A 16,280-nucleotide genomic window follows, 5' to 3' on the forward strand; every position below is an offset into this window, starting at 1 on the left:
GAGACAGCTGAAGGGACACGCTCCATTAGCAGCTGAGATTTGCTGATCCCTCTTAAATTGTTTTCTAAAGAGTTTTCATGTCACTGTTTTATTTTGTCAGAAAAAGGACACAACAAGAAAAATCATTCCCGTTGGCATTTCCCACTGGTTTTCACAGAATTCTCAGAATTCACAGAATCACTGAGTTGAGTTGGAAGAGACCTCCAAGATCATTGAGTCCAACCCAGCCCCAACACCTCAACTAAACCCTGGCACCCAGTGCCACATCCAGTCTGTTTTTAAACACATGCAGGGATGGTGACTCCACTACCTCCCTGGGCAGCCATTCCAGAACTTTATCACCCTTTCTGTGAAAAAACTGTCTCCTAATATCCAACCCGTATTTCCCCTGGAGCAGCTTAACACTGTGTCCTCTGGTTCTGTCAGTGCTGCCTGGAGAAAGAGCCCAACCCCAGCTGAGCACAGCCACCTTTCAGGGAGTTGTGGAGAGTGACAAGGTCACCTCTGGGTCTCCTTTGAGAGAGTTTTTCTCTGCTCCACTGGGCAGAGGTTGGGAAAGGGCCTTCAGAGCACAACAAGGCTCAGTTTGTGCTGCAGTTCCAACTGGGAAGTTCCAACGCTGACCTGAGGAAGGTTTGCATTGGGTTGGTGCCCTCACAGCACGAGAAAGATAAGGATCTGTTTGAGAAGATCCACAGGAGGCCACAAAGATTCCTGAGGGATGGAGCAGCTCTTCTGGGGGGAAAGGCTGGGACAGCTGGGATATTTCACCTGGAGAGGAGAAGCTTTGGGGTGAGCAAATTGTGGCCTGAAGGAGCCAACAAGAAAGATGGAGAGAGACTGTACAAGGGATGGAGTGACAGGACACAGGGAATGGCTTCTCAGTGCCAGAGGGCAGGGATGGATGGGATATTGGGAATCAGGAATTGTTCCCTGGGAGGGTGGGCAGGCCCTGGCACAGGGTGCCCAGAGCAGCTGTGGCTGCCCCTGGATCCCTGGCAGTGCCCAAGGCCAGGCTGGACAGGGCTTGGAGCAGCCTGGGACAGTGGAAGATGTCAGGGGTGGGAGTGGATGATCTTTAAGTGTCCCTTCCACCCCAAACCATTCCATGATTCTGTGTTTTTATGGATGTGTGAGATGAGGTGGAGACCACCTTCACTTGATAGGATCTCACAGTCCATTCCTTAGGACTAGGGGTGTCCTCTTGGCTGGATCTTCTCTGTTTGAATCTTCTTTTCATGACCTCTCCCTTTCTCTAAACATTTGGAATGTCACTGGTGACCCAAATATCCTGGGTTGTCCCCTCCTGTCTCTCTCCATCCTCTGGTTACATTGAGGGGGTGCATGAATCCAGCATAAAACAAGCTACAAAAGAGTTGGATTTCAGATTTCTGTTGCATAAAGTGAAGCTTCTACAAGAAAAATCCCATTTTTTCCTGGAATTCCCCTCATTTTTCAAGCAGTCCCCAACATGTGGGCAAAAGCAAGAGGAGTCTCTTGTCCCATCACTCTTCCTCATTGCTTAGATCCAGGGGGGAAAAAAAAAACAAACAAAAATTTTGCAGCTCTGCTGCTTTGCTTTTATTTTTCAATATTTTCAGACAGGAATGTTGCATCCTTAGCTGGTGTGTGAAGGTGAGGGAAATAAACCCAGAGAGGAGTGTGAGGGGAGTTCAGTATTTTTGGGCTGTAAAAGGTTTGCGTGGCTCTGCTCTCACCTTTTGGAAGATTGAAGAAAATCCTGGAGAAATCCTGGCTCTTGTGCTGGACATGGAGGATCTGCTGGAGGGGTGTGAGATGGGACAGGGATCCACAGAAATCTAAGGAATTATCCCCATTTTTACCACTGCTTCCTGATTTTTGGATGTTGCTTCTTTCACGTGCCTAAAATTGATGCTTTTCCAAGCAAAATCACAGAATTCCTGAGGTTGGAAAAGTCATCTCAGAATCCAACATGTGCCTGATCCCCACCTTTTTCTGGTGGGGTTTTTGGTGGGTTTTTGCAGGAATGAGCTGAATCCAGGTGGGAATTGTACTCAAAGTAATGCCAGGCTGGATGAAAAAATAACCATAAATAATTGTATATAATTTACTAATGAGTTGAGCCAGCAGCAAGAAGCTTTTGAAGGAATATTTTGAGCTCAGGTTTGTGTAAATCTATACCTACTCCCACAATATTCCCAGGAAAAGCAGCTGTAATTTGGAATTATTGTAGTTATTTTTCCATTAATGCAGCCAGGGAGTTATTTGATCCTTTTGACAAAGGAAAATATGCTTGGCAAAATGATTTGGAGATGGAAATACACTGGCATTTTTATTCTTTGGAGATAAGTGGCTCATGCTCTTGTTTCCACCTCAGGTTTTGCTGGAGGTGCTGTGGAACAGGCAGAAAAACAACCCAAAAATCCTTTCATTTCCCAGGGCTGATTTCCTGAAGTGTTGCTGCGAAGATTTTTTTTCTCTTTTCATCTCTTTTCTTAAAAACCTGAGGTAGCCAAGCCTTTGTCATCTTCTCTGTTTTCCTGCAAATAACAGCAGCACTGGGTGCTTTTTTTTTTTTTTTTTGAAAGTGGATTTCTTTGTCTACACTCAGAGACAAAGAGCCAAGGAAAGGTCAGAATTCCATCTGAGAAAGAGCCACAATAAATTTATTGTTGCAGGATCAAAAATTCCCTTTGTCTATAAATAATAAACAGCCAGAAAAGTAACAGAGATTTCTACAGGATCTTGAAATAGCTCTACGAAAGTCCTGGAAAGTTTTCTAATGCATTTTCCTCTTTGAAATTGAAATAAATGCATTTTATACTTGCAAGCTCTGTGCCAGAACTGTACAAAAATGTGAAGGAAAACATGATCACAGCTTTCAGTTTGTTGTAGGTTTTAATTCCTGTGGAATGAGGCAACAAATTCCTTGGAATGTGTGTTCCATATAGCAGATACATCCGTGGTAACTCGTGTTTTTAATTCAATTCATGTTTAATGAAGACTGTTAAAACTTTTTTTTGGGAATTAAATTGGAAAAAACACAGCAAAACCCACCTCGCTTTGAACTGGATAATTATAATTATGGGGAAGCTGAAGAATTTGAGAAGATCCCTCTTTTTCATGAGCTGGATGGAACAGCAACAATCAGAAATATTTAGGAATATTTCCTAAACCCTGTGGGAAGGACGCTGATCCCAGCTGTGTCCAGAGGCAGGAAAACCCCTGGAAAGGCTGGAGCTGACGGGTCAGGGCTGAGATGTTCTCCCCAGAATTCCCAGATGTTCTCCCAGGGAACTTTTTCATTCTGGAATATTTTCATCCTAATAACTTCTGTGCCCTTATTCCAGCTGGAATGGAAAGCAGCTTTTGGAATTTGGGATTTGTCAGCCACATTCCTTGGAGGAGATGCTGCTGCTGTTGAACAGATTGGGGTTAATTTGGCCTGAACCAAGCAAAATGTGCAGAGTTCTTGGCAAGCCCCGAGGAGGATTTGGGAAGAGCCTGGTTCTTCCCACCTGAGGCTTTTCCATCTTTTTGGGGTTTTCATCCCAAAGTGCAGTTGGTTATTTTAAAAGCACTGTTTGATAATTATAAAGTTCATTTTTGACAGGACTTGGTAAAATATGGTCAGACAGGGCAAGGGAATGGCTTCAGGCTGGAAGAGGGCAGGGATGGATGGGACATTGGGAAGGAATTGTCCCCTGGGAGGGTGGGGAGCCCTGCAGTGGAATTCCCAGAGCAGCTGTGGCTGCCCCTGGATCCCTGGCAGTGCCCAATGCCAGGCTGGAGCAGCCTGGGGTAGTGAGAGGTGGAAGATCTCCAAGGTCTCTTCCAACCCAAACCCTTCCATGATTCCAGGATTTAGGTCCAATCTCATTTTCCAAGCTCTCACAGAGGTTCCTTGTTAGAACCCTGATTACTGAGAATTTTGGGCTTTCTGTGCTGACAGGCACTGACGCCCAGGAGAACACAGCATTTGACCTGAGGCCGTGGAGAAGCTTCCAAAATAGAATAACAGCACTGGGATTGTGGGTGTGGAGTTTGAATAGAAGTGTGTGATATCACATGGTGGAAAACTCAGAGTTTAAGGGTTTAGAATATAGCAATATATATAAACAAGATGCAGGTTTTAGGGCAGAGGCTGGTCCTGCTTCTCCTTCTTCTTCACCTTCTTCACCTTCTTCACCTTCTTCTCCATGATTTTAAGTAGTATTGTGTAATTAGATAAAAAAGTCCACATTGCGAGTCACAAATAATTAGGTATTAAATTAAAAGTAAAAATAATTTGTGTCATTTCTTAATTAGACAATTTATCCTTAAAAAGCCTTGTAGAAAGAAAGATACAACTTCATTTTTAACTTATTAGAATAAAGTACTGTAGAACTCAGAGTTTATAAGACTATAATATAAATAAGAACGAATAAACATCTAAGTCCAAACAAGAAAAACCATCTCACACATTTAATCCCAATCTTGGCAAAAAAAAAAGAAACAAAAAAATTCACAATTACTGAGTATGAACTGCCCAGATTTCCCTTCCTGTTGCACTGGGGGGGGGGTTGGGAGTTTTATTTCTGGCTGAGTTTGAAGTGCCTTTCCTTGGAGATCTTTGTTTTTCCTCTCCTTTTCTGACCAAGCCCCAGGCAAGGTGAGGTGGAATTGCCTTCTTGAGACACATTTGGAGACTGTAAAACTCCTAATTTTTTGTCTCTATGAGACTTATTAGACACAGATGGGAGGTTTTCCTATTTTTTGAGTCATTGCTGCACTTGTTTCAGGACCACCATCCTTGGATTTAATAAATAATTGAGAGCAATTAATGAAGTTTTCTGTAGAAGATATTTTGGATAAATAATTGTTTGAATGATTTTTGGGACAGGAAGAGTCCAGGATTTAAAATATTGTAATGATTTCAGGTGCTGGAATTCTCTGTTTAGGGAAGGGAAAGTGCAGCAAAATTTGGCTTCTCTTTTTTGATTCCCTTTCTGTCAGTAATAGCAGATATGGGAAAGCAAAGCTCAAACTTCCAGGGTAGAATTCTGATTTTCTATTAAACAGGAATTTAAATCATCAAATGAAAATGCTTTTTCTTGAAAAGCAGCTCTTATTGCTGAAATAAAAGCTTCTAATTTATTTTCCTAAGGGCAAATGCAGAGCTTTCACTTTGATCTTCGGATCTGCAAGTCATTTTCCTGGAGATTTTTTTTTTCATTTAATAACATTTCTTTTTCCTCACACCACTTTAAAAGGAAATAAAAAATGTGGAAGACTGTCCTGGGGGGAAAATCCTGAATTTTGGAGGAGAGCTTTCCATTTTTAATGGGACATTTCAGGGGCAGTGGAAGGGATGGAGGCAGAAGGAAAGAAAACATGGAAGAATTTTTCAGGTGAGAGTCGCTGCAAGAAGCTTTTGGGTTGATTAAACAGAATGAACTTGCTGCTTTGCTGGCAACACACAGGGGATTTTTTTGGGTTTAATTCTGTGTATTCTATAAATTTCAGGGATTTGGGCCGTGTTTTGGATTTCTGTTCACTTGGAATTAAATGGATAATCTCAGGAATATGTCTCAGGAGTAGAAGTTCACCCCTTTCTCAGATTTTCCTGCCAGCTGGGTTTTTTTCTTGTTTATTTGTTGGCAGCATTCATTAAAGTGTCATTTTTTCAAGTCCCTCAGGGGTGGGAATTGAAGGATGGGAATGCATGGGTGAAATGGGGTGTGCAGGGAAAAGCTGGGGAGGTGGAATCTGACTGACAGGAAATAACAGGGTTGGGAGAGCTTTTTCTTTTATATTTTAGAATTTCTCACAAAATTTTCTGAAGGAAACGAATTCTGATCTGCAGATCAGCTCTGACAGTGTTAATAACCAGTTTTTCCAGGAGAAAAGGAATTTATTTGTTTGTTGCAAACTTTTTGGGAGTAATTGCTGCACGTGACTGTGACAGAAAACAGTTTTCATTCCACTTGTGTAAATAACAGCTTCTGAAATTTGAGTTTTCCTGGGTTTTCATGGCAATCAATATTCCCAGGATGCCTTTTAGCTGGGCTGTGTGGGGAATACCCATCAATACATGGGAATATTCTCAGAAGTGGAGTTGCTGTGTGGTAAGAAAGGAAGCTGCTCCCTGGCAGGAAGGGTTTGGCATCTCCCCTTATTAAAAACAACAAATAATAAATATTTTCTGTGATGGATACAAAAATGTGTGGAACCCGTGGATAGCCCAAATGTGCCACATGATCCCAATGCCATCATTTCTCACCAAAACACAGCAGGAAGCACAAATCAAAATATCTCTTTTGGGCCCTTTCTCCCTGTGTTGTTTTGAGCTCTGTTTGATGGGGATTAGGGCAAGGTTGCCTTTCCCAATAAATCACTTGCCAGGGGCACAAACACTCCAAGAAACCCTGAATTTGCCTCTCTGCATGAGAGGTGGAAGGCACAGTTTCACTTGTTCTTTTTTCCCCTTTGCTCAAATGTGCAGGAATTAATTGGAAGTTGGAAGTTTTGCTGAGAGCTAAAACACGATTGTGTTCTTAATTGTGATTTTTTTCTCCCCTCTCTCCGTTTTGCTGCTGAACAGCCCTTAGTGCTCTGGCATGTGGCTGTTAAGTGGCTTTCAAAGGTGCCTTCTCCTCCTTCATTTGCTCAGGAATCATTTTCCTCTGCTCCCCAGGTGCCTGGGATTGGTTTTGAACAGCCTGGGATTCATGGGAATGTGTTGGATTATTCCCACTGTGTTCCCCTCACATTCCTCTTGCTTTTTCTGTCCTGTTGTGTGGTGGAAAAGGGGATTAACCCCAAATATTCTCCTTTTCTTTAAATCCCATGAGGCCTTTGCTGGAGCTGGATATCCATTGGAATTCTTCCTTTAGCTGGGCAATCAAGGTGGGGAGCATGAGCTCAGCTTGTGCCTGTATTTTGGGAATTTTCCCTGATTTCCCTTTTCCCTGACCTTTGGGAATTCCTAATGGCAAAGATGAAAGCTCTGCAGGTAGGAGCACCCAGAAACTGCTCCCAGATTGTTTGACACCACCACAGCACTGCTGGGAATTTAGTCCAAGTGTCCTCTTTGTCAAAAGCCTCCCTTTTTTCCACTGAGGAGCACGGGAATGCTTGGTTTATTGAAAAACAAGAAGATAAAATAAGAATATAAAATTCTTTCTGGAAGGTAAAGCTGCAGAGCAGAACCCCACGCTGGTTTTACAGAATGGGACTGTTCTGCTGTGATGGAAATTAGGTCAAGCTTTTGCTTTCAGTTCAGGGAGTGCACTGAAAACTGGGGGGCAGCTCCTGCCCAGTTTGTCCAGTTGGAGAGAAATTCCCAATCCCACCCAGTGCTGGAAATACACTGGGAATACTCCTGTGCTTTTTGTTCAAGGGAGCAACAGAGCACCTAAGAATTTATCTGATTTCTACCTCCAAAATGTCACTTGAACGTCAAACCCTGGGATGTTCAGCCAAAAGAAATTGGAATTTTGTTTTATTTGCATGGTGACAGCCACTGTCACTGCAGCTAAAATCAATCCAGCTGGTTTGTCTTGCACAACCTCCACCTCCACACAAGGAACTTCTTTTCCATGAGCCCTGGAGCAGCTGCCTGGGCAGGGTGTGCAGTCTCCCTCTCTGGATTCATCCCAAGCTCAGCTGGAAGTTCTCCTGTGTCACCTGCTCCAGGTGACCCTGTCTGCACTGGATCATCTCCAGAGGTCCCTTCCAGCCCAGCTCACCTGTGATTCTGGGGACTTAGGCATAGATGAAGCCACATTCCTTTTAAACCCAGGGAAATCCAGCTCTCTAAGGTGAGCATTTCATAAGATCCAAGTCTTTGATCTGATGGTTCCCAGCATTTCCAATCCTGCAGCTTGGCCTCAGTACAAGACTTTTGCCCTCAGTTCCTGCTGGTGAATTACCTTAGCAGAGACTCAATAAAAGAAATCCCACAGTTTCATTTTCTGATGATGGAACCCATGTGGGTTTTTTTGCCATGAGGAATTACCAGAGCAATCTTTTCCTTCCTTTGCTGTGGAAATACTGATTTTTTTCCCCAGGACGTCTGGTGTGGCTCTCCCTGCAGCAGCACCTGGGCATGTGAAAGGGTTTTGGTTGCAGAATCCTACAATGACTGCACTGTTCAAACCTGCTCTGGCTGCTGAATCTAAGCCTTGTTCAGGAAAGGCTGCAGCAGCCTCCTGGGGAGCCTGAATAAAACCTTCTTTGCTTAACTGTGAAAGAAGCAGAGCAAATTTCAGAAATGCCCTTCAGCCCTATTTGTTTTTGTTCTAAAGTTGATTTAGGTGTATACATAGCAGAGACCATATAATTCATTTTCCAATAAAAACCCCAAAAAACCAGCCCTGTTGGGAAGCTTGGCTGGTTGTGTGAGTGTCTCAGTGCAGGTGGAAAAAAAGTCTGGACTTAAATGTATCATTAGTTCAAGAAGATGATTATTTCTGGCAAGAGGTAAATAAGGGCCTTGTTATTTCAAGGTATCTTTCTTTGGAGGAAATTAAAGCATTGGTTTTAGGTGCTTTGGGGTAAAGGCAATGATGAATTTTGTTGGAAATGTGTGGGTTTGCAATTGCAGCAATCCCAGACTGGTTTGGGTTGGAAGGGACCTTAAAGCCCATCCAGTGGCACCCCTGCCATGGGCAGGGACACCTTCCACTGTCCAAAGTGGCTCCAGCCTGGCATTGGGCACTGCCAGGGATCCAGGGGCAGCCACAGCTGCTCTGGGCACCCTGTGCCAGGGCCTGCCCACCCTCCCAGGGAACAATTCCTTCCCAATATCCCATCCATCCCTGCCCTCTGGCAGTGGGAAGCCATTCCCTGTGTCCTGTCCTTCCATCCCTTGTCCCCATCCCTCTCCATCTTTCCTTTCTCCTCCTGGCACTGGAAAGCCACAATCAGCTCACCCAAAGCTAGGAATGTCTTCTGTAAAATGTGGGTTACCAAGCTGCTTCTTTTCTCTTTTCCCTTTCTCTGAGAGGGCTCAGGCTGCTTGGGAACACTTTGTGTTTGCTGGGAAGGAAACTGAGGGTTCTAAAAGTGTCTGGGTCTGGCCAGGAAACCCTTGGAAGCTGCACTGCTGGTGAAAGGGAGCATTAGGCAGCTATTTCCCTGAAGTGATCTCAATTTGCCTAAAGTGCTCTTTCTCCTCTCTCTGCCAGAGTTGCTTCTGGAAATGTTCATTATCTGAGGCAGTGGGAAGCCTCAGAGGTGTTTGAAACTTTGGTGTCCCTGCTTTCAGCTGCCCAGATATATTTTAGATCGGTTCATTCTCCTAAAGGCTCCTTTTCCACGTGGACAGTTGTGCTGGGAAGTGTCTGCAGAGCACACCTCATTAATTGGTCTAACCGCTTAGATTTTAACGAGGATCAGCAGTTCTGAGGGCAGGAGATCCCTTCTCTTCTGAAGGCACTGGGAGTGTTCCTGCTGTGTCCTGCTGCTCCAGTTCCTCAGGGATGGTGCTCTCCTCGCTCCTGGCAGCTGTGGAGCTAAACCACCCACAGCTCTCTGAAAGGAATAAAATAAAGTAATAAAACCAATAAATCTCATCTCCTCAGCTGCACCAACAGCTTCCTGCAGTGTTTTAGGAAGAAAAGGGTGCTAACATTTCCCACAGCTTTGATCCCCCTTTCCTCACTGCCTGCTGGAGATGGTTTTGCCAGGCTTTGGCCTCAGTTTGGGGCTCTGCAGAACCACAGAGATTTTAGAGGTGTGGGATTGTTAATTTGGGTGTTTTTTGGGAGCTGGATCAGTTTGGCACAGGGGAAAATGAAGGTGTGAAAAACATGTTCACTCTCTTGTGGTAATTGGAAAAGTTTAATAAAGGACAATAGGAGATAAAGACAATAAAGCAGAAATTATGGTCTGGTACATCTGGGCACTCAGCCAAGAGCACACCTGCTATTTTGGAAACACTCTTTATAGATTATTTCTCTTACATTAGCTTGTTACATATTCATAGACAATTATGCATGGTAAAGTTTTCCTCTAAACTAGTTTTATATATTCTAAGAACTGTTTAGCATGGCTCTTCTTTGGTTTCACTTTTTTAGAGTATGTGTATGCTTTGGTTGTGGTTTTAGTATCTTTTTCTTACCTTTAGTTTTTGGGCTTTGGTCTATACTGTCTTCAGAGGGTGAGTGTTGATAGTTGGTATATCTGTAGTAGGTGTTTCCACCATATCTTCATTGGCTGTTATCTTATCTAAGAAAGCATTTTAATATAAACCTACTTATATCAGCTCTTTTACCACTATGTCTAAGAATAATTAACAACAGAAATAAAAACTGTATTTTTATAACAAAGTTACTTTAACACTACACATATAAAATTTATTTTAAAGCCAATATTGTAATATGTATCTATAAGAAAGGTACAGGAAGACATCTCCAGGCAATATGCTTGAATCACTTCACAGTGTCCCAGGGTATCATGTTTGGAGGCAGCTTTCCAAATGTTCAGGATCAGAAGGATGCTGATCTGTTCTTCTCTAGGTGATAATTGTTGCAAGGAAGAAAAGCATTAGTCCAAAATGTCAGCTCAAAGTACAGTTTTACTCCGTAAAAATAATGCACAGAACAGACATTTCTGGGGGTTAATTTGGTTGTTTTGGCTGTCCTGGCTGTGGAGAAATGGAAAATTCCTGAGAGTGGACGTCCAGGAGTGGAGTGTGCAAGTGAACTCCACAGGCTGCAGTCAGCAGTGCTGCCCCAGGAGGGCTCCTCCTGCTCTGGAGATCTTGGGTGGGAAACTGAGGAAGCTTTCATTTCCATCCCAAACCTGCTCCCAGCTCCTGGGGCTGCCGTGCAGGACATTCCCACAGGGAAATCTGGCAGCAGCTCTGAGCCCCCAGCAGAAGCAGTGGGGTAGGAAACACTGAGCAGCTTCAGCAAATACCAGTTCTGAATCAGCCAAGAAATGAGAGTTAACACCATCTATATTTCAAAACAGTACCAAGGGACCCTTAATGAGACATCAGGCTATTCTCTCATCCTGCAAACAGCTCTTCCTAGCCCTGCTGCTGCTTCCCAGCAGATTCAAAAGGAGAAATCCAATTTGCTGGCTTGCAAATGCCATCCCCTGCAAGAACAGAGAGTTTTGGAAGGCACCACCTTTGAGGTTTGAGATTTGTGTCTGTGGAACCTTTGCTTTGGAGTGGCTGGTGTGAATAATAAATCAATCAATCAGTGTCAAAGAAAAAGCTGAATTTTTAAAAAAGCCAAAAAAGCTGAATATTGGGCTGGTTGGGTTGATTATTGTATTCCCAAACATTTTGGAGGTGCTGGTTGAGCCTGCTGGGTTTGAGATGTGCCTTTAATTCCCATTCAGCTTTGCAGCAGCAGCCAATTCCCATTTCCTGCTCCTCTCTCCATGCCTGCAGGCAGGGCTGGATATGGTCCTTGGGCTCGTTCCCACAGCAGTGTTGCCTGCAGGTTTTTATGGCACTTCAGCTAAGAGCTGATGGAAAAGCACAAGGGAGACATTCTCCCAGAGCACAAGTACCATTAAAATTGCATTTTCCACTCCTTTTTGTCCTGCCCTCTTCCAGCAGGGCTGGAAAGGCATTCCGGAGCCCTGCTGGAGGCTGCAGATGTCCAAACCCACTGCCATGAGGATGTGTTTAGGTGCTATCATTCTTCTTTCCTGTCACTTTGCCTCCATAATAATGTTTTTTTGTTGGACAGAACAGGTGAGAGATTTTCCCTCTGGCTTGTGCAGCTGAGGAGGTTGTGCCACAGACCAAGGGCAATTTTTGGTGCACTTGGCACCTGCCGTGGGATCAAAGTGACCTGAAGGTGATCCATGATTTAATAACACAACTCATCTTTGACATTCCCATTCTTTTTCACTATTTTTTTGTTGTTGTTTGTGTGATTTCTGTGAGTTGATCTTGTTGTTTCTTTGCTAAAATATCTCCTCACTGGATGGGGACTGGGACTGACACTTGATCACCAAACCCAGCAGGGTTGTAGGCAGGTTTTGTCCCTCAGTCATAATTAATTTCATGTTCAGTCAGAATGAAAGCGGAATTATAGAAAGCCTTTGGATGGAGGCTGGAGTGTTTGCTTCCTCTAGCTGGCATTACAATAAAATAATAATTGAAAACAGGTAAATTCCCCTTGATAAACAGAATAAAACATGATCCATCACCTTTGATTCACCTACTCTTGCATACACAGGCTTCAAATCAAAATCCTTTGCATTTGCAAGTGCTTCCAGCAGTGATACAGAAATTTTGGAGGAAACCCAGGAAATTGTGATTATTTCAAAGCAGATTTCTGTATTTCTGCAGTGTTGTTCTCACAGAATTGAGTCTGAAAACATCTCAAGCCTTTAAACCCATGGAGTGCCCAGGATGAGGTTTGCATGGACCTGTTTGATTCTTCATTGGCACAAACTCCATGCATTGATATTCCTGGAAAAAGGAGGAGCACCCCAGGAACAATGCCTGGTGATCTGGGGGAATGTTTTCCCCTTAACACATCTCAGAGACCCAAGGAGGTCTCTGAGAGACCCCCATGTTATGTGGAAATCAAGAAGGGAGGAGCTGAAGGGTTCTTCACCAGCCTCTGGAAGAAGCACTGAGCAAAATACTCACAGTGTTGCAGAATTTACTGCCCAAAGTTCAAGGGAAAAGGAAAATGTTTGTTCTGAGCCCTGGAAAAAGCTGGGGAAGGCTTTGTGTGTCCATGGGGAAGGCAGGTCCAGCTCTGCCTGATGAGGAAATGAAAGGGGAGATACCTGCAAAGATCTACACAGGGGTGGTTGAGTGGTGCTGAGCTCCTGGGCCAGTATTTAATACAAAAATAGGATGAAAATAATCACCAGAGGTGACTTTTCCACACACTTTATGATGATTTTCCCTTTCATTTCACTGCTGAGAGCTTCTCCATGAGGGTTTTATGCAGAATGGCAGATCCTGTTTGGATTTACTATTTAGTGCATGCTTAAATTAATAGCAGCCCGGTGACACAAGTTAATTACATTTTAAACTGTTATTGATGTCCTCTAAAGAGAAACATCTCCTCTGCATTAAATTCTGCTGCTTAACTGCTCCTTGGCTGGTGGAGATGGGCTCCTCCAGGAAGTCCAACAATGGTTTTGGGATGCTTTAAATTGGAATTTTGTTGTTTCTTGTTGTTTTTCTTTCATTGACATCCAGTGGGTGTTTGGACTGCTCTGCTTTTAGCAGCCAAGGAATTTCTGCCAGCATCTGCTGGGACAGGATTTTTAGTTCAGATTTCCACCACTGGGTTTTCTTTGAAAAACAGTTTGTTCCCATCAGCATGTGATAAATAAGATAAGGAAACACCTGGCAGGTTTTACCATCTTCTTCTATTTTCTGCTCAGAGGTGACTGATAGACTTCTCCTTTCCTTATTTTCCCCCTTTTCTTCACTGTGCTGCAGTAAATTACTGTAATCCAATTTTGGGCTGTATTGAATCACAGCCCTGTAAGGAACTGGGTAAGGCAGAGGAGGAGAGGAGTACTTTGGGTTCCAAAACTTATAAATCCTTGGGAAAAAAAGATCCCTGAGCTCCAGTGAGGAATGTTTTTGTTGCTTTAACAGAGTAAAACTGCCTGGAAAATCATCCCCAGAATGGCTCAATGGAAGGGTAATTTTCAGGGAAATAGCCTGCTTGAAGTACTTCTTCACTTTTTTTTTTTTCCGAGAGAAAAGAGGATTCCTCAGCTTGAAGAAAACACCTAAAGTTATCTGCTTTTGGGATCTTCCTGAGCCTCAGGAATTTCTTTGCTGCTGCTGCAGTGTGTTCCTCACCTGGAGGCTTTAATATCAGCCATCTGTCACCTTGCTTCGCTCTGATTTCTGTTAAATGAGGAGAAAAAGGCAGCCACCAAAAGGATCAGTGGCTTTTATTTATTAATCACATCTATGGAGGCAAAAACAACAGAGGAGCTGCTGTGCAGGGGGCCTGGGGGGAGAGCCTCACACCTAGGCAGCAGCAGGTGGGAGAGGGAATGTGGGACTGGGAGAGGGAATGTGAGACTGGGGGGAGATATGGGACTGGAGAGGGAATGTGGGACTGGGAGAGGGAATGTGAGACTGGAGAGGGAATGTGGGACTGGAGAGGGAATGTGGGACTGGAGAGGGAATGTGGGACTGGGAGAGGGAATGTGGGACTGGAGAGGGAATGTGGGACTGGGAGAGGGAATATGGGACTGGGAGAGGGAATGTGGGACTGGGAGAGGGAATATGGGACTGGGAGAGGGAGTGTGGGACTGGGAGAGGGAATGTGAGACTGGAGAGGGAATGTGGGACTGGAGAGGGAATGTGGGACTGGGAGAGGGAATGTGGGACTGGGAGAGGGAGTGTGGGACTGGGAGAGGGAATATGGGACTGGGAGAGGGAATACAGAACTTTTTTAGTCACTTTGGGCATTGGATGATGTGAGAGGCTGCAGATTTTATTGTTGGCCTGACCTACTCTGTTGGGAAAAGGATGGTGCAAGGTAGGGAGTCATCCCAACTCTTGGAAGGATGTGGTGTCCATCACCTCCCCCACGTTTGTGAGCACACAGCAGTCTCCCAACATCCTGGCACACTGAACAGAGTGAGGAGAGGGTGTTTTAGATCCACTGCAAACTCTGGCCACTAGATCTGATGTAATTCCCCTGCTCTGGCCTTTTCCCAGGCAACCAGCACACGGTTTCAGCACTAAACACCAACATTCCTGCACCCTGCACCTCTTGGAGAGGCTCAAAGTATTGGCAGAGAGCACCTTGGCCGTGTGAGAAATGGTGTGGCAGGAGCAGTTTATGAGGCAGATGGGCTGCTTGAGTCAGAGCTGGTGGGAGGTGGAGCAGCGCTGTCCCTGTGCCATGGGACAGGGATGGGCTGGGATGTCACCTGTGGGAGCCACAGGCCACCCAGCCCTGTCCTCGTGGGCATGAAACGTTCTGCTGAGTTGTTTTCCTAGCCCGTGTGTGGTATTTGTATGTATTTGGATATATTTAAGGTAAAGAGAATGATCTCAAGCAGTTGGAGGGAGAACAGATGGCAGTGGCTGCTTTCTCGGGTGGTGTTTCCTGGCACTTCCAAAATGGCCAATGCAGACCTTTGTCAGCAGCTTCTGCTCAGGGCACTGGCACGTGGGAGGGTTGTTGCTGTTGCCACAGCTTGGAATGGGACATTTCTCCATGGCTTTATGCCTCTGGCACTCGCTGTCCTGCTGGCTGAGTGAGTTTGGGGTGCTGAGAGTAGGTCCGGTAGTGGCATCTCCTGTTTAGTCCCTCAGGGTGTAAAGACAGCTCTTCCCCATGTGGGTAGGAAAAGCCAGCTCTTGTCTTCCTCACAGCATCCCAGGGTGGCTGGGGCTGAAGGAGCTCATGGGCACCTGGAGGCACCTCCCTGCTCCAGCAGGGCCATCCCAGAGCTCAGGGCACAGCCCTGTGTGCACACAGCTCTGCACAGCCCCAGGGAGGAGAGCCCCCAGGCTCTGTGCACAATGTGCTCAGGGCTGGGCTCTGCCCAGGGAAGAAGTTGTGCCTCCTGTGCAGGGGGAATTGCTGGGCTCAGGCCCTGCCCGTGGCTCTGGTGCCATTGCTGGCCCCGGAGCAGAGCCTGGGCCCTGCTCTGCCCCTCCCTGCACACAGGGACAGCCAGGCCTGAGGGCCCCTCTCAGCTGGGGCTCCTCTCCAGGCTGAGCAGCCCCAGCTCCCTCAGCCTTCCCTGGGCACCCAGATGCTCCAGGCCCTTGCTCAGCTCCGGCAGCTCCTGGCCCTGCTCACTGCTGAAATTGTATTCCTGCGGTAGCATCGGATGTGGGAAATAACTCCCTTGTTTTAAGGGTAACATTTCCTCTAGGAGTGAATTAAGCCTCATCTCCTGGGCAATTTATCTTTGTCACAGGGCAAGGTCCTGCCTTGATGCCCTGTCCGGGCAGGTGATGAATCATTGCACTCCCAGCAGCATCTCAGGGATGTTGGTGCCTGTGCTCGGAGCCCTCCTGAGTGCATGGAACACTCATTTATCCCTGGATTCTGACAGCTGGAAACCTGCGTGCCCTCTGCTGCCTCCAGCTGTGTGAGGCCACACGGAGCTAAGCAAGTGACAAGGAAGGGGGACAGCGTGGCCACAGCAGGAAATGTCCTGTGGGTCGGATTGGTGGCAGCACAGGGAATAGATGAGTGACAGATCTGCGGTGTGACAGTGAGGGGACAGTGGGGACACTGTCTGTCCTGCAGCTGTGACACCTCAGGAGAGGCTGCCATCAGCAGGGCCTGGGCTGAGGACAACTGGAAACGTCCAGCTTGGAATCCCAGAATCCC

At 45.5% G+C, this 16,280-nt stretch overlaps 1 protein-coding gene across 5 annotated transcripts in view; it reads left to right on the forward strand.

The window, feature by feature from the left end:
- PRKG1 (protein kinase cGMP-dependent 1) overlaps positions 1 to 16,280 on the forward strand; it is a 376,558-nt gene that overhangs the window by 131,106 nt on the left and 229,172 nt on the right. Inside the window, exon 1 of one of the 5 annotated variants that reach the window (XM_068197054.1) lies at positions 4,516 to 4,633. The exons of 3 other annotated variants lie outside the window; for them this stretch is intronic. Coding sequence is in view for 1 of the 2 variants with exons in the window: in XM_068197053.1 (XP_068053154.1) it covers positions 5,333 to 5,372 (40 nt within the window). In the remaining variant the exon portion in view is untranslated. Of the gene's footprint in view, positions 1 to 4,515; positions 4,634 to 5,317; positions 5,373 to 16,280 lie in introns of those variants that run through there. One more of the 5 variants, XM_068197053.1, reaches the window with a different exon arrangement.

This window comes from Anomalospiza imberbis, chromosome 8, assembly GCF_031753505.1.
Source record: "Anomalospiza imberbis isolate Cuckoo-Finch-1a 21T00152 chromosome 8, ASM3175350v1, whole genome shotgun sequence".
Classification (NCBI taxonomy): Eukaryota; Metazoa; Chordata; class Aves; order Passeriformes; family Viduidae; genus Anomalospiza; species Anomalospiza imberbis.